This window comes from Diabrotica undecimpunctata, chromosome 8, assembly GCF_040954645.1.
Source record: "Diabrotica undecimpunctata isolate CICGRU chromosome 8, icDiaUnde3, whole genome shotgun sequence".
NCBI lineage: Eukaryota > Metazoa > Arthropoda > Insecta > Coleoptera > Chrysomelidae > Diabrotica > Diabrotica undecimpunctata.
This window is the reverse complement of record NC_092810.1, coordinates 27885767-27904667: the sequence shown is the minus strand read 5'-3', so window position 1 is coordinate 27904667 and position 18901 is coordinate 27885767. Positions and strand designations below refer to the sequence as shown.

Sequence of the window (18901 nt, the reverse complement as noted above, 5' to 3'; positions counted from 1 at the left end):
AGAGTAATTTGTGATCACAATTATATTTTGTAAACAATAATTTACGTATCAAGTATAAGTAAACGTTATGTAGAGGTATTTATTATGGCAAATAAAAAAATATTAATTATATGGCGATTTAACGATTTTCTTTATTTTATTTAATTAATGGCTCATTTTGGATAAATTATTTTAAACATTTTTAATAACTATGCTAATGCTTTTAAGTAGATCGTAAAATCACGCAGAAATATTTCGTATGTTGGACTGTAATTTGGTAATTTTTTAGCTTACGTAGCTTGGCCACGTTGCCGCTTTATGCGATAATAAATTGAAGGTAAAGGCAAAGAATATAGACGCTTAAGCTTAAGCTTAAAGACAGCTTCTTTGGTAAAGGTTTCGTTCGGCCTCGTAGATTTATCCATTTCTTTTTAATCATTGTTAAGGATCAGTGGCGGCTGATGATCAATTTGTTAAGAGGGTTATGACTTTAGAATACATAAAAGTAGCTACATCAAGCCTGTCATCAAGCCTACTTCTTAAAATGAAATCCAATCCTTCTGTTTTATCGGAGATAAATCTTTCCATCACATTCTCGTTGAAAGTCATTCCTCCAACTAAATTTTTTTCGATGGACCACCTGGCAAGCGCTGTCAGTCTTTCTTCCGACATTGTAATCCTTAGAAACAATCAATTACAAAGCAGAGAAACATCTCTAAGTTTCTGTAGTTATCATTGATATAGTCATTAAAATAATCCAAACTTTACATATTTCATAAAATGTTGAATAAAAACCATATGATACTATTAAATTTAAGTACGTAACCAATCGATTCCTTTCTTTAGTTTCTAGTATCGATTTTTCTTCAGTTAACGTGGTTCTACTTATTAGGTTCCACTGGTCTTCTACTGCTCTCTCTTCATTTCCTTCATATTCAGTCGCTTGCCCTTTATTTCTTCTTCTATTTCTTTCCAGTTTCGGGTCTTTTTAATTTTTTTTATCGTAGCTTGGGTACGTTGCCCGCTTTATGCGATTGTAAATTGTAGGTAAAGGTTTCGTCTAGCCTCGTGGATCTATCCATTTCTTTTAATCATTGTTAACTCTCACTGGCGGCTGATAATAATTTTGATAATAATATATATATATATATATATATATATATATATATATATATATATATATATATATATATATATATATATATATATATATATATATATATATATATATATAAGTGAGGCTCCATGAATAGCCGGCCATTGAAAAAAATCCCTATGAATAAAAGAATAAACTTTATATCGTGTTTAAATGAATTGGCAAAAAAATAATTGAACTTCTACATAGGTACATGGGTTTTTCACTACGAAACTGTACTGAACAAACTATTTACGTGACGTCAGGTGCCATTTTGGTGTGTGGGTGTGTAACGGTATAATTTGCCTACCACATTGGGTATCACTTATAGGGGGTTGAAAGTGGGGAGTGAGCAATTACTGGGCTGGAGATAGGATAAGCCAACAAACCGAAACGTTTGCGAACAGCCACTCTTGGTTTGGTTGGAGAGCTGGGTCGTAAGTAAGTGAATAAAAGAGAGACTGAATGGGGCAACTACAAAGAAATAAAAAAAATACTTACAGAGATTTCCTGGGCAACACACACACAAGAAGGTTGCTAAACTATTTAAATTTGGACGCCGTTTAAAAGAATCTTCTCGCTGGATGGAAAGAAAGGGTTTTCTTGCCTAAAAAATACAGGGTGTTTCAAGGTATGTCATAAATTAAATCACGCATTCCGGGACAAAAATAAATTGATTGAATTTAACTTACCTTAGTACAAAAGTGTACACAAAAAAAGTTACAGCACTTTGAAGTTACAAAATAAAAATTCTTTTTTTGCATTATCTGTAGCCATTAGCCCTAAATCTCCCCAAACTTTTGAGTACGTTCAAATCAAATGAATTTTGTGGCATCATTAGTTTAACACATTATTTTTAAAACTTTTTTGCCTCTTATCACTTTTTCGAAAAACTAGTTTTTTCCTAGTTGGCCATAAAATTACAATTAGTTTCTACGGATACAATAAGTACAAACAGTTCCATCCAATAAGATTAATATTAAAAATTTTGATATTACAATGTGCAATGTGTACTTGAATGTCAAGGAAATAGTGCAGCAACCGCAAGGCGTTATGCAGTAAAATACCGCAATCGAAATACACCCGATAGACAAATAATTTCTGACCATTGATCGTCGTTTACGGGAAACGGGTACATTCCAACCGCAAGTTGCTGGCAATAGTGGTCGTCCAATAATGGATGCAACTGATGAAGAAATTTTAGAAATCATTAAAGAAGTCCCTGGAATAAGTACAAGGGTAATAGCTGCTCAACTAAATGTTCCTCACGTAAGGGTTTGGAGACGTTTGAAGGATCAGCTGCTTAAACCCTATCACTTAACAACGGTTCAAGAGTTATTGGCTGAAGATTATCCTAAAAGGATTGGATTTTGCGATTGGTTATTAATGGAAAACACTCGAAATATTAATTTTATTAGAAATATTTTGTTTACCGACGAGGCTACATTCAGTAGAAATGGAATAACAAACCATCATAACGAGCAAATTTGGGCCGACGAAAATCCTCACGCCAAAAAGAGACTCATGACCAAAGGACTTTCAAAGTTAATGTTTGGGCAGGAATTGTGGATAACAATCTAATAGGCTCAGTATTTCTTCACAACAATTTAAATGGTGATAATTATTTGCAGTTCTTGGCAAACGATTTACAAGAGTATTTGGAAGAAGTAAATATTGCAATAAGGCAAAATATGTGGTTTCTACAAGATGGCGCTCCACCGCATTACAGTAATGAAGTCCGGGAATACCTTTGCAGGCAGTATCCTGGTCGGTGGATTGGAAGGGGTCGTGACGCACCTATTTCTTGGCCAGCCAGAAGTCCAGGTCTTAACCCCATGGACTTTTGCTTTTGGGGTTTTATAAAAGAGAAAGTGTATTCTGTAACAATAGAGGACGAACAACAATTGAGGGTTAGAATAATTGAATCAATTTGGTCAGAAAAATATGATTTTTCAGCTCGGTTTTCCTTCGGGTCATTTTGAACGTTTATTGTAATATCATATTTATAGAGATTATAGACATTTTTTATATAATGTTAATTTATTTTAGCCATTTATTTAGTTGCACGTATTTTTTTAAAGGTTAATGAAAAGGGCTGTAACTCAATAAAAACTGTTTTTTGAAAAAAGTGATAGGAGTCAAAAATTTTAAAAAAATAATGTGTTAAACTAATGATACCACAAAATTCATTTGATTTGAACGTACTCAAAAGTTTGGGAAGATTTAGGGCTGCACACCCCAATTTTTCTGTGCGCTTAGATTTTGTTGTTTCTTTTGTATGAAAAATGCTTTCAGAACAAGACAGTAACGTGTCCATTTTTATTACAAAATGTCAAGTAGTTTAGGAGATAATGCAAAAAACCAATTTTTATTTTGTAACTTCAAAGGGCTGTAACTTTTTTTGTGTACACTTTTGTACTAAGGTAAGTTGGATTCAATCAATTTATTTTTGTCCCCGGAATGTGTGATTTAATTTATGACATACCTTTTTGAAACACCCTGTATTTATTGTGAAGGATGACTTAACTCTGTCAAGTGGACTTACTTTATATTCTTTGCAAGTTATTTTCTTGTGGCATTTTAATATTGTTTATTCAAATTTATTTTGCTTTTCGATTTACACTTGAAAAATTGCGAAATAAATAGTTAAATAATTATTAGAGATAGTAAATACTGGACTATAACAAAACTAGAGACAAGATGAGTGTCAATTTAAGTAATAAACGTCATTCACAGCTATTTAGAAGAGTTTCCTCACATATGCAAATGATGTAGACAGAAAGGCTTGTACGGGTACAACAAGAGATCTACCTATTAAGTGAATTAAGTAGAAACTTCAACTGCAACGTGCTACTCACGATAAAGAAAATCATAATATTTCAGTAAATAAGTTCATTAGCGTTTAAAAACATACAGTTTCTGCATTTTCAGAACTAATTGGAGCAACCTCGTATGCAAGGAACCCTTTCGCTTTCGATGCGGTAACTGCGAATCTACTGTTCACAGACACGAACCGCAGACCTCCACTCCAGGCATGCGCTTATTCAGCAAGGTGGTGTGACTGCTGCAGGGTTACCAGGTCTACTGATTTTTCAGTAGATCTACTGATTTTAACTCCAATCTACTGATCTACTGAAATACTATATCCATCTACTGAAAAATCTGTAATGGTAAAATCATGTTAAAAAATTTGTTACATTCATTGCTGAAATATAAATTTTCGAAAAAAATCCAATTCTCATTCATTATTATACACAATGCAACAACGCATCAATTCTCGAATGCTGGAATACACCAACAAGTGTTTCCACTTAAGGAATAACATAATAATCCACTCAAAATTCGGGACCCTCCTGTCTCCGATTTTAATTTATAGGGTTTGTTTTACACTATCTGACTAGTTGGCATTTTTAAATTTTTATGTTTAGTTAGAAAGTATTTTGTTTCCGACAAGTGCAGAGTGAAGTGTGTGAGTTGTTGTGATATTATTAGAGATTTAGACTACGTTTTTTGAGTTTAATAATTGAATAATTAAATAATGAGGTAAGCATTACGTTCTTTTTAATTTATTAGTTAGAAATATATTATTAATTTTGTTGGGAATAAGCCACAATGTTACTTTAAAATAAGTTTATTTTAAATAAATAAATAAATAAAAAATAAACTTATTATAAAGTAAAATTGTGGCGTATTCTTAAAAAAGTGGAACAGTCGGCGGTAGTATAGACTAGCGCGGAGCATCATACTGTTTTCTGTATTTTAAAATTTAAATAATATATTTAAAATTGAATAAAGTAATTTTAATATTTAATTATTTTTTATGTTTTAAACAAATTCAATAAATTATTGTGTTTGCTCGTAAAAAGCATACGTTGTTTACTTATTACTACGAATTGAATAAAGTAATTTTAATATTTAATTATTTTTTATATTTTAAACAAATTCAATAAATTATTGTTTGCTCGTAAAGAGCATACGTCGTTTACTTATGACAAACCTGTCAAATTCAGACCAAATATTAATATAAATTATAAATATAAATTAATATATTAAATAGTAAATTTAATCATTATATACTCTAAACAATATGTTTAAAAATAATTATAATTGTATGACGCCTTTAGTAAAAAAATAGTAAATTGAATTAAGATGCCTCAACAAAATAGCTTCAGAACAATATTTATTTGGCGGTTTACAATTCTTTTTGTTTTTAGTTCAAGTGACGAGAGTTTTAAAGCTACTAAAGGAGAGGGTAGCTCATATCGAAAAAAAAAATATTGTCAGACATTTAAAAAATCGTGGCTTGAAGATGAACAATTTAAAAATTGGATTAAACAGGGCAAAAATGAATACTTTGCAGTGTGCCGACTTTGCAACAAAGACATTTCAGTTAAGTCAACGGGAAGAATTGCATTAGTGCGTCATCAGGATAGTGCGATGCATGTTCAACATTGTAAATCTACAAAAATGCAGAGTACTTTAAAAGATATGGCAATTTTTAAAGGAGTCTCTAACCAACAGACTGCCATAAAAACATCAGATTTGCATATTGCAGCGTTTATCACTGAGCATAATTTGTCGTATAATTTAATGGAACATTTACCTGAACTTATAAAAAAAGTTTGTCCGGATTCAGATATGGCAAAACAAATTAAATGTGGTCGCACTAAATGCTCTTCTCTTGTCAAAAATGTAATTGGAAAAAGAAGTGAACAAGAAATTTGCGAAATATTAAACCATGCTAAATTTTCACTTATCATTGACGAATCAACAGATCGTTCATGCACAAAACATCTGTGTCTTGTTTGTCGATACCGCCACAATAATAGGTACGTATAAATAATGATTGAAGCTTAAAGCTTTTACTAGCATTAAATGTCGGTACTTCAAGTTTAAGTCTAACAATCATTATTCTTACAGAATTCAAGATAGTTTCCTAGCCCTACTGCCGCTCAAAGAGGCTAAAGCAGAGGATCTGTACAAAGAAGTCACAAACTTCTTCAATAAAAAGAAAATTCCATACCAACGAAATCTAATAGGATTTGCATCTGATGGAGCCAATGTTATGGTCGGTAAACATAATTCAGTTGTTTCCAGGCTAAAAGCGGATGTACCAAATGTTTATGTAATAAAGTGTATATGTCACAGTTTTCACTTATGCGCTTCTTATGCATGTTTAAAATTACCTAGAGGTATTGAAGATTTGGCACGTGACATATACACTTATTTCTCGAACAGTCCAAAAAGGGTTGAAACTTTAAAAGAATTCCAACATTTTTGTAATGTAAAAATACATAAAATGTTACATCCTGCACAGACAAGATGGCTCTCCGTTGAATCCGTTGTTTCTAGAATTCTAGAACAATATGGTGCATTAATTTTGTACTTCACGGATGCTTCTTTAAATGACCGGACGTTGGCCTCAGAAAATATTTTAATTAAGTTAAATGATCAATTCACAAAAATATATCTAGAATTCCTAGAATTTTCTTTACCATTTTTCACTAATTTAAACCGGCAGATGCAATCTGAAAAACCAGAAGTTGCACAATTGTATAAATGTGTCAGTGCTGTTTATAAATCCTTTTTGGAATGCTTCATAAAAAGAGATATATTGATAAAGACTGCACTTCACCAAATAGATTTCAACAATCCAAATAATGTTCTTCCTTTAGAAGAATTATATTTAGGAGCTAAAGTTCAACTATCTTTAGAAAGACTAAATGAGTCAGATAGACTTATTTTTAGAAAACGGTGCCTGGAATTTTTTGTAGAAGCTGCTAAACAAATTACACAAAGGTTTGATTTTGACGATCCTGTTTTGATCAATATTAATTTAATAAGTGTAAAGAATGTATTAGAGAAAAAAAGTCACAGTATAGTACCACTTGTGAGACATTTCCCAAATTTAGTATCGGAAAATGAATTACAACTTGTGGATAATGAGTGGCGGCTTCTTAGAAATACCGATATCGATTCCGATGAAAATGTAGATATTGAACACTTTTGGACAAATATTGAAAATATGCGATATGGCGATGGAACCTCAATGTTTCCGGTTTTAAGCAGATTTGTCTTTGATTTGTTAGTTTTACCTCATTCATCAGCGAATGTGGAAAGAGTATTTTCCGATATAAATTTAATGAAAACTGATGAAAGAAATAAACTTTCGTCAGCTAGTATCGTGGGTCATCTGCATACTAAAAATTTCCTTAAAACCAGAAAATCATGTTGCTACAACGTTGTTTTTCCAAAAGAAGTTCTAAATTTACATAATAATGATATGTATAAAAAAACAGTAACAGAAATTAGTTATTTAACAGACTCTGAATAAATATTTTCATGCAAGATATATTTATTTATACATATACATATATATACATATATATATATATATATATATATATATATATATATATATATATATACATATATATATATATATATATATATATATATATATATATATATATATATATATATATATATTATAATATATATATATATATATTATAATATATATATGTATGTAATTATATATATAATATATATATATATATATATATATATATATATATATATATATATATATATATTATATTTAAAATTTAAAATATATATATAATAATTATTGTATTTAAAATTTAAAAAATCGTATTAGTAGTTAAGTAGGTAACTGAGTTTTTCTTTGTTTGTAAGTATGTTGTATGTATTATTTGTTTTTAATAATAATTTTAGTGCACTACTGCACTACTGATGAAGCTAATAAATTTTAGCAAATTTATATATATATATATATATATATATATATATATATATATATATATATATATATATATATATATATATATATATAATTAATGTATTTTTTAAAATCGTATTAGTAATTAAGTAGATTACTGAGTTTTTCTTTGATTGTATGTTGTATGTATTATTTGTCTTTAATAATAATTATAGAAGGCTACTGATGAAGCTAATAAATGTTAGCAAAATATTTAGTTTAGCAAAATATTTAGTTTGATGAGACAATATAATCATTTTATATTTGACCGAAAAACCTGATATTCCTTTTACTAGTTTACTTATAAGAGGGTCGATAAGATAACGAAAATTAACTATATATATATATATATATATATATATATATATATATATATATATATATATATGCTATTATACATGTCATAAAAAAATCTACTGATTTCTACTGATTTTTTGAAAGCAAAACTACTGAAAAAATAAAATCAGACCTGGCAACCCTGGACTGCTGTGTCGGCTATCCGATACGAAAATACAGGTTAGATTAGGTTTGGGTTGGGAGTTTTCTTTGATTTGTTCGTGTGTTGTGCCTAAAAACCTCAGTACAATGTCGGCTACCAGACTGGAAAACGGTGCGGGTGATTATATTCAAACAGAATTTATATCCGGCGTCGATTTCGCAAATAAAAACAATACGAAAGAACATCGTGCCAATGGAGAAACTGGGTTGAATGTGAGTTTTGGCTACTTTTAAATACGTTTGAAGTGTTCTAATTGATTGTTATTTTTTAGGAACACATAAAATACAAGAATGGATATAAAAAGTCGGTCATTTCGAATGGACATGTCGTAAGTAATTCAGTATTACATCTTTTGCTTAGTGAAACATTAGGTTTATCAGTTTATTTACTATTTTTAACTACTTTATTTATATAAATTAAACTGTCCCACCTAAATAATTATAAGAAATTAACTGAAGTATTTGCAAGTACTTTTAGATAGATCCAGGCCAGATGAAAAAATTACACAGGAGGAATGATTTTGGTTTTGGATATGTAAAAAAGCTTGGGAAGACTAACAGATATTATAATATAGAGTTGAAAAACTAATTGTTTAAATAAATAAAAAAAGGAGTAAACAATATAAGATTTGTTGAGAGATGTCTAGCTGTAACTAGTTGTTCATAGCAATAAATATCAGAAAAAAGAAAAAAGTCTTGCACAAAAATTGGATGAAGATGAAGAGCATGTATTAACTGAAATACTAATAAAATACAACAAGAACAGATGATTATTCAAGTAGTATAGTTATACAATAGCACAATTTAGGGGTATTATAAAGACATGCCCAACATAAATTTCAAATATGTGGAAGTTAAATCAGTATTGACTTGAAGTGAAAATTGGATAATCACAAAAAATGCAACAAAAGAGATAAAGCTATGGAAATGAAATTACTAAAGTGTGTTTAAAATAATCACAATCCTTAACAGATTATATATACATTGAAGAAATAAGAAATGAACTTGATGTTGAAGATGCAAAAAATTCTTGAGAGAACCGGAAATAAGATTTATACAGAATGGTACATGAAAGAATACCTAGAGTAGCTTTATTCTACAAAATCATAAAGGTCAATAAAACATAGGAAGACCCAGAAAAAGTTAATTTTGAAAACAGAACATACTCTTCTAGTCTAAACTCTGAAAATGAAAAGAAAAGTAGAAGAGCCATTTTTTGTTTTCATATAAGTATGGCATCTTTTGACTTAATATATACTTAGATAATAAGAATGAGAGAATATTAAATAAGAAACTAAAAAGATGCAAAAACTATGAAACTCTTAGAAATAGAAATACATAAAACAAGTGATTACACGAAACGAAAAGGATGATCAAAATAAAAAGGACATTAAATGTCAGATAATAAATCTAAAATGGAAATATCAAACGAATAACTGGTCAGAATATTGTTTGATGATGGTAAAATATATGATTATCAATGGGGAAATAAATTACAATTATGCTGCAACATGAAGATAATAATATTAGGACACAAAAATATAGGCAAGAGGTAATAAAAACAGCATATCTAATTGCAAAAGTTCAACAAAAAAACTATAGTCTCTCACACAAGAACTAACCATAACCTCCATGGGTAACTAGTCTCCTAGTTTATAGTCTGGTATAGTAGATCCGCTGGATCTTTGCATATTGTGAATTCAATAGCTTTGAATTTGCAGTGATAAGGAGGTAGTATAACACTTCATGGCCATGTTGTCTTAGTAGCTCATCAATTGTATACACATTCAAGTTTCTGTTCATTTTTGAAATGTGTATTAATTCGGGTTTTGTGAGTTGTGATCTTGTTTGTTATCCAACTAGTTAATAATTTCTTACTTGAAACAGTGAAAGGTTGCTTTTCTAAAAGTACACTGTGATATGAAGCATTATCCATCACAATTATTAATGATGGCTCTTCTAAATTGGGCATTACTTTATTGTTCATTTTTCCATGATAATCAACTACTTAAGATTGCGACAGTAACAAATCTTTTCGAAGAACCAGATCCGTTGTAGTTTTTTTCGGACAAGGTCTAGCTTTGCCTGGCTTTGAAAAAATATGATTATTTTCTTTCCTTTTTATAATTGTACATACTGTCCGCCGTGATATTTTTAATGCGGCAGCTACTTTTTGTTCAATGATATATATTTTTATAAATGAACATACATTTCAATATGTTACCTGTTAAACAGATTAAATGGCTCCAAAGGCCCTTCATTCAATTTTTCTAATTCGAAATAATCTAATACATTTAATACAACTTGTGCTTGATAATTAAATGGTTTACTAGGAGTACCCTAAAAATAAAAACCCTTAAAAATATTTCATATCTCTCCCTTAACGTGGTTTTAGCCATATTTAAATAACTAAATGTCAATTTAGAGGTCAGAATAAATATATTATGCGTCATTTAGTAGCTAATAGCACAATGTCTTAGAACACGAAGATAACGGTTAGCAGTTAAACAACTGTTTGTCAAAAAATATGTCCATTCAAAGATGGAATTATAAACACACTACAAAACAAAACTTACAATTGCCAGTAGATGAATCAATCACCGACCATAGTCTAAAACTAAATTAGAGATGACAAGTGGGAAAATATTTCACAAGTGGTAATCTGAGCAAACTATTTACTTAAATATACAAAAAATCTAGGCCTTTCTGCTCGTATCGGAGAGTTTGGGTGCGGTTCTTTCAAAGATCATATAAAAGCTGTTTGTATTATTTTTAAAATTAAAATGAAATGGGCGCCATTCCTTAATAGTTTATCCTCCTAAGGAAACGAGCTCAGGCAAAGAAATAAAATGAAAAATTTAAAACAAAACTATTCTTTTTTATTTTGTAACGAACAAAAAGTTATTAAAATATTCTACGGTAAAAAGTTACGTCATCCCAGAAAACAAATAAACAGTCTGTGTTTATGGTATTTAATTACACATGAGAATTTCTTATACGAAACTAAAATTAAAATCGTGTCGTAAGAAAACAAATATTTTATATCTTCTCATTAGATTATGAATGAGAAATATATGAAAATAACATTATTACTTTATCCCCATTTCGACATTCGTTCACATAAAAAAATAAATTTGTTTATTAGGTAGAATGTAGATATTTATTGTTATTAAAAAGATCAATAATAAATCACTTCACTGTTATTTAGTTCATAGATAATCTTTACTGTTCAATAAAAAAATATAAAATTAGTACAACCTGAATTATCCAAATGTTTGTGTGGCTTGTAGAAATGATATAATTTTTTTACCCTCTAGTTACTTGGGCTGACAGAAACATATGTAGTTCTAGCAACTATTAGGGTTCCTAAAATAAATACTTATTTGAAAATATATCAGAGAAAAGGAGTTTTTCGGCTTACCTCGTCAAGAGACCACTCAAACAGAATTTTTGTATTATCTGTTGAACGGTCAACGAGAAAAAGGGAGGGAGATGAATGGGGCGAGGAGTTTACGAACGCTCCAATTTTGAGGCGACAGTCGGAGCTACTAGGAACTACAGTAGCGTCCTTAAGGTAATTTAAATGCGCTTGGCGGAGAGATGGCGTGAGCAACATTATTTTGAATATTTACTCGGAATTATAATAATAAATTTTTTGAAACTTTTGAAACGGTTACAAAGTTTCTCTATAGACACAGGAAATATTTATAGTAGACAAGAAATAATAAAATAAGATGGGCATACTCTCATAATTAAACCATCAGACCAATACAGCAGTTGTAAATTTAAGAAAAAAGGAATACTGAAGATCAGAAGCCTGAAATAAACAGAAAGTAAATAGTTGTTATTTATTTTTGTAGCATTGCATTTGCATTTTTCTCCCATTTTCAGTGACATAAAATCCATTTAATCTAAAGATTTATTAAATATTCCATAGTTATTAAATGTAGATAAGTTTTTAAAATATGTCAAGCAGATGTAACATTATTGCATCATTAATTATAACATTAATTAAGACCTACATAATTTCATAGTAAGGTTTATCAATGTTTATTATTTTAAGGTCATTATCATGAAGTTTACATTCTTCATTATATAAACAGATTTACCAGTTTGAAACCTAGTATTAGCGATAAACAAGCTGTTGTCTGTGACGAACTGTATGAGACATTTTCCTCTGTTATTCCTGTTTCCAATGCTGTATTTTGCTATTACATTTTTCACGTCCTCATCGTCGTTCTCTTTCCTCACTTTTGCCTTGAAGTCTCCCTTTATGATTGTTATTTCGCGGATTGATAAGGTGTTCATAATCTCATGAGTCTGAGTCTAAGAGCTAAAACGAGGAAGCCGTTTTCGCCTAGTCGGCAGCAGATTTAAAGATCATAATATTGTGATGTTATTTAGTTGCCGTGCAATATGAGTTCTTCTGATGAGAGTGCTGATGATTTGTTTTTTCTAGCAACTGTTGGTTTATATAATAAAATGAAAAAAAGAGAAAGAATCGCAAATATTGGATCCATACTACAACAAATAAGAGGAAAAATAGGGCATTTTTTGATACTCTGTATACAGAACTAATTGAAGACACATTTGAAAAATTCTTCAATTGTAGCAGAATGTTTAGAGAAACATTTCAAGAATTATTAGCTATTATGAAATATCCGTGTTACAAACAAATATTACCACGAGGGAAAGGATTGCAGTAGAAAAAATCTTCTTATAACTTTAAGGTTAGATAATTAATTTCTTATATAAGAATATAGGGATATAGGATGGAGAATCCTCCTTATCCATAGATGTATCTGTGGGCCGACGATGAATTACAATCCTCAAACACGCCAACTGGTTGATGTACATATACTCATTTTTGCGTACTTTATAACGTGGTCAAATTAAGAGATGGAAACCAAGATGATACTGTACGTTAAGGTTTTGATTAGATATTGCACACTACATACAGCGCTAAAATCGGCAACATTGCCTCTCCGATCTACTTAATCGTAATTCTCCGATCCCGTCCGACACCTAGACCGAAAACGAGAAAACAGAAAACCATTTAGTAACATTTAACAATGCATGGGATATACACCTCCGTCCGTCGATTTTTGTTTTCATTACGTATGCCCGGTTCATTTCTTATAACAATAACTAGAGAAAAATACACTGACCTTTATAAGGCGGTGCATTCGTATCTTGTATTTGTATTTGTATATGTGCTTTATGTCCTATAGAAATGATTCAAATATTTGACCTTCTACGGCCGAACAGTATCCCAATCTGTCATAAAAATTTCTGCGGACAGATGAAAGAGTTTCTGTTGTAACAGAATTGGAGACTTTTCTTATTCGATTTTATAATTCATCTAAATTTTGGACTCTAGCCTCAAGATGATCGTAGATGACGCTTTTTAAATGTCCCCAAAAAAAGAAGTCCATGGGTGTAAGATCGGGAGATCGCGCAGGCCACTTAATATCGCCTGTTCCAGTGATAACTCGATTCGGGAAAGTATTGTTTAAGTACTTCCTAATTATTAGAGCGTTGTGAACTGAACAGCCGTCTTGATGAAACCAAACATTCTCCAGATTTACATCAGAAAGATTGAAAATAGCAAGAAGAACATGATCCTGTAACAAATTGAGGTATACTCTACTATTCAAGTTGACCTCAATAAAAATGGACCTATTATGTGGTCTCCTAAAGTGCCAGTCCAGACGTTAACTTTTTGAGGACGTTGAGTTGGGTAAATAACACTTCTGTGCTGGTTTTCCCGCACTCAATATCTCCTAATGGAAGGATTGTGTCTCCCTACTAACGAAACAGAAGAGTCATCAGTGAATAAAATATTTTTAATAAAAATTTGGTTCATCATTAGACTTTGTTATTAGAGTTTCACAAAACTCCATTCTTAGAAAGTAATCGTTAGGATAAAGCTGCTGCGTTTTTGAATATTTAAAATTCTTGTAACCGTGCTTTTTCCGTACTTTCGTTACAGTAACATTGCTAACATCTAACTCTCTATAGATGTCACACTGAGAGTGCAGTGCGGGTAAGATACGGCAATGCTTTTCTTATGGAGAATAAACGCGCAGGGTTGTCGGTTTTCTCCAGCTGTTGATTGCTCATTGTCTCACAGGACCGGCTTGGATAAAATGCATCTGCCGGCAGTACGAGTAAAATATTTTATATCATGTATACGTATACAGTAGAATAAAAAGGCATTGATGAGTTATTGACAACGAAAACTATGAATTTTGCATATAAAACGTCAACATGAGATATACAATTGAATCATATTCATAAGAGTAACATTTGAACACCTCTTTACAAGAACAGCATACAATAACTGAGTGCACGAGATGCAAAACTCGCTTAATGCATGTAAAGTCAATTTGAGAAAAGTGCAAAAAACGTTTTTTGCATTATATTTGTTAATAACCAATTAATGATGTTAGCGTGTCTTTAGAACATATACACCTCTAATAGTTTTTAACATATTTTAAAAAAATAGTGCAGATTTTTTAAATAAATGAAGAAAAAAGAATGCATTTAGCGAGTTTTGCACCAAAAAATGTTACATCAATAGTTTGGAACAAATTTTATTCACAAAGAAATTAAACAGTTATTTACATATTACATTAAATTGGTAAATTAATATCGCAAGGTTTTAAACCACTGCAGCCAGCTTCAACATCGTTTACAGAAGTCTGGTTTTCCACCCTTCGAGGGTTAACAAGATTTTCTTTAAAGAAAACCAAATCAGGATTTTTTTCCCAGGCATTTCCATAATGTTTTTTGAGAAGAGAAATTATTGTCGATTTATCGCCTTTGAGTTTGCAGCCAATAGGAAGTTGAGTAGGATTGATACGTGTCAATTTTATTCCTCTCTTAACAACAGACTTGGCTTCACCGACGTCAACACAATAATTGGGCTCACCTCGTATTAGTGCATTGGTTTTCCCTTTAGTAAGCACAAACCTTTTAGCCTTATTAAACTGAAAGTGCCATGAGGATGGTGCTTTGGTGTTTAGTTGTGCTTCATTCTTCCAGTCATACACCTGCCAATCTAAACCCAATTTTCTAATTGTCGACTTATTTGCTATAATATCTTCGTAGTCAGAAGTTTTTAAAATAATGGATTTCTTTTTTACCTCTCTTTCAATCATTCCGAACAACCTATCAGGTGGTATAAAAGAATGTCCCACTACGGGGAATATTATGTTAATGGTCTTTATGTTTGTGGGAGCTTTCGTCATCAACCAAACAGAAAGCATGGTCATCATTATAATATTCTTATTTTGCCCCCCACATCCATCAGCAAATAAACGAATTGTATCGATTTCATTGGGAAAGTTAAACTTATTCAGTACATCCCAAACAGCTGAAGCTATCGAATTAGAATTTTTGGGAAAATCCACCTCCGTCCAAACTTAAGAATAAACATTTTCTGGAACCAACTGTGCTGCTGATGATCCATGAATTACCGTAAAGTTGTAATAGTTAATCTGTTGACTAAAATAACTAGCTTGATCCGGAAGCTTAGGCAAAGGCAAATTTTTCTGACAATCAAACGAAAAAACCGCTGTATTTTCTAGCGGCTGCTTTAATAAGGCAAAAAATGCCTTTGCTTTAAGTCTATGTATCCGTTGCTCGGTGATAATAATTTGCTTTTCTGAACTAGAAATATTTTTGTTTTTTAACTTTTCCTTGGATCTTAAGCAGGTTGAGCATAAATCAGTTTTTGGGGTGCCAAATCCGATGTTGTAATTAGAATTTATGTATGTCCTAAAAAATGCCAATTTAACATGTAGTTGGTTATCGCGAACTTTAGATTCGTATATTTTCCATAATTTTGTAAAATTAAGTTCACATGGTAAATAAACACGAGTACTGATTTTACTTCTACAGTAATGGGTCTCTATGCATTGGAGAGATTCAATGAAATGTTTTATTGCTAACTTTTTATCATCGTTTTTATTAAGGATGCGATCACCTCCCCTTGTTTCTCGTGGTATATTCCCTTTTAAAACAAAATTTTTCATAACTCTCTCAATCCGATCTCTACTAAGGGATGTGATTTTTAAGAATGCTGTCTTACAAACACGGATTTTTTTAGCAGAAGTGGTTACATAATACAAAATGGATATTTTTTTCTTTTCCACTTTTGATCTTTTGCACTTCTGGCCTTCACAAGTTGCAATTATAAAACTATCTTGTCTACATTTTTCCTTAGAAGCATACAGTTTTCTATGAAAATCTTGAATTTCGCTCATTGTTAAAGTGGCACAATAGTACGGCTTACCTGGCTGACCGTTATGTCCACAGGTCGGGTACTCCGGTAAATGTGTCGGAGTGTGCCTAAAATAACACAGTTTTAAAAAAATATTCTAACAAATTAATATCGTTTTTATTACCTTAATCTTTTGAGCTTTTGTCTTTTACTTTCCGTCGTAATTTTCGTTCTACACATGTTCTTTGGAGTAGGTTGTATTGCAAAACTAACACTATCATTGGCTGCAGAAATTTCACTGTCTATTTGCATTTTAATAATTTTAAAAACGGGAAACTTCAAGTTAAACAAACAATTCAGAATACCGCTAAAACGCGACTGAGTCAAACGGTCAAACCACACCAGGCAACAAACAACATGCATGATGCCCTTCCCTAACCACGTGAGTAAAATCCGATGCTGTGATTGAACGCCGTACAAATAGAGAGTTTTGCATCTCACGCATCAATGCATAAAGCGAGTTTTGCATTAAGTCATGATTTTTGGGACGGATTTTCGTATGTTAAAAAGCTGGTTTTGCTCCAAATACTTGTGTAAAATAATAATTAAATATTGTACAAACAAGATGGCGTGCTTAACTACTTTTTTCAATTTTTGTCGATTAGCGAGTTTTGCATCTCGTGCACTCAACTGTAGTTTTAATGTTTTACATAAAATAGAAAAAACCTACATAATTTCTAGGAAAGAATTTGGAAACTTGGAAATGATATTATTTATAGATATTATATATAATATTCAAATTTTCAATTCTTTCATAGAAATTAGATTTTTTCTATTGTATGTAAAATATTAAAAATACAGTTATGTTGTTTCTATAAATAGGTCTTCATTTCTTTTGTAAAACTTCTGCTACAAATTACCATCATTAACATAATCACCTAAATATGGCCATAAACTTGTTTGTCATAATTAGTATTTGATAAACTCCAAGCTTTCCCTATTTCACCCCCTACCCATCCTAAGGATGGGTAGGGGGTGAAAGTGCTTTTGGAAAACGAAACTACACTTCAAAATTTAGTCTGAGTTTCAACAGAGAGCATGGAGTCCCATAAGTTTAAATCCGGTGAATTATTTAACGGTTGCGCTAAACTCGTAGTGTTAAATGTGTTGTGTTTTTTACAAAATACGGAACAACTTAATGTAAGTGCTGCTGTAAGACGTACTTCGTTGATAACTGGTGTTAGCGAAAGAAGCATTTACAATTTCAAAAAAGAAAAAGAACAGAGTGGAACGTTGAAATCGCCAAAAAAACGTAAAAAAACGAGTGTGTCAATCAAATTCTAGAATATTCACATATGACGAGGGTGTAAGAAGTATTCTACGGAGAATTGTTCATTGTGAATTTTTCATGAAAAATTTGCCGCCATTATTAAAGCATATACATAACTTCATACAAGGTAATGAGAATATACAGCCGTTGTCTCTTTCTACTTTATACAGACTTCTGAAAGATATTGGATTTGTTTATAAGAAACGTGGCCGAAGAAGCATCATGGTGGAGCGAGAGGATATTATTCATTGGCGCCATAATTATTTGAGAACTATACGACGTTTGCGAAAAGACCATTGCAATATCATATATTTGGACGAATCGTGGGTTAATGTTGGCCAATCTATAAATTACGAATGGTGCGATACTACGTACAAAACAGTCGTGATGCTTTTCTCAAAGGTTTAAGTACTGGCTTAAAAGCACCTACTAAACGAGGTCCACGATATGTTTTATTGCATGCAGGTTTTTCAGGAGGTTTCCTTCCTGGCACACAGCGTGTTTTTCTCCCAAAGAAAAATGATGGGGACTATCACGATGAAATGGATGCCGCATATTTTGAGTCGTGGTTTAAGGAGACATTAATATCAAATTTACCAAATAATGGTCGCAGGAATGTCATTGTAATGGACAATGCATCGTACCACTCCCGTAAAGAGAGATTCCCTAACAATTCCTGGAATAAAGCTGCAATCAAGGAATGGCTAGTGGAAAAAGACATTTTTTTCGAGGAGTGTTATTTGAAATCCGAGCTATTAGAAGCAGCGCGTGCTTTTAAAGATCAATACGATAAGTGTCATCTTGATGAGTATGCTTCACAACATAATGTTTATATTTTAAGGCTTCCTCCATATCACTGCGAATTAAATCCTATAGAAATGGTGTGGAACCAAGTTAAGCGATATGTAGGTACCCATAATACCACTTTTAAAAACGACGAGGTACGCCAGT

At 31.3% G+C, this 18901-nt stretch overlaps 2 protein-coding genes across 2 annotated transcripts in view; both read left to right on the top strand.

Moving 5' to 3' along the window:
* The first annotated feature begins 5581 nt into the window (after nt 1-5581).
* Nucleotides 5582-7448, top strand: LOC140448745 (zinc finger protein 862-like). The gene is made up of 2 exons (XM_072541856.1): nt 5582-5943; nt 6035-7448. Exons 1-2 carry the CDS (start codon nt 5582-5584, stop codon nt 7446-7448), a joined length of 1776 nt encoding a protein of 591 aa, XP_072397957.1.
* Nucleotides 7449-8379: 931 nt separating this feature from the next.
* Nucleotides 8380-18901, top strand: part of LOC140447336 (serine palmitoyltransferase 2-like) — a 67681-nt gene continuing 57159 nt past the window's right edge. Inside the window, exons 1-2 of the mRNA XM_072539939.1 lie at nt 8380-8606; nt 8666-8722. Coding sequence (XP_072396040.1) covers nt 8481-8606; nt 8666-8722 — 183 coding nt within the window. The 5' untranslated portion in view covers nt 8380-8480. The remainder of the gene's footprint in view (nt 8607-8665; nt 8723-18901) is intronic.

What these genes read in the sequence shown, in the direction of transcription:
- LOC140448745 (XM_072541856.1), top strand. Translation starts at nt 5,582, where the DNA reads ATGCAGAGTACTTTAAAAGATATGGCAATTTTTAAAGGAGTCTCTAAC. An exon ending in CGATACCGCCACAATAATAG is followed by an intron (nt 5,944 to 6,034) that starts GTACGTATAAAT and finishes TTATTCTTACAG; the next exon opens with AATTCAAGATAGTTTCCTAG.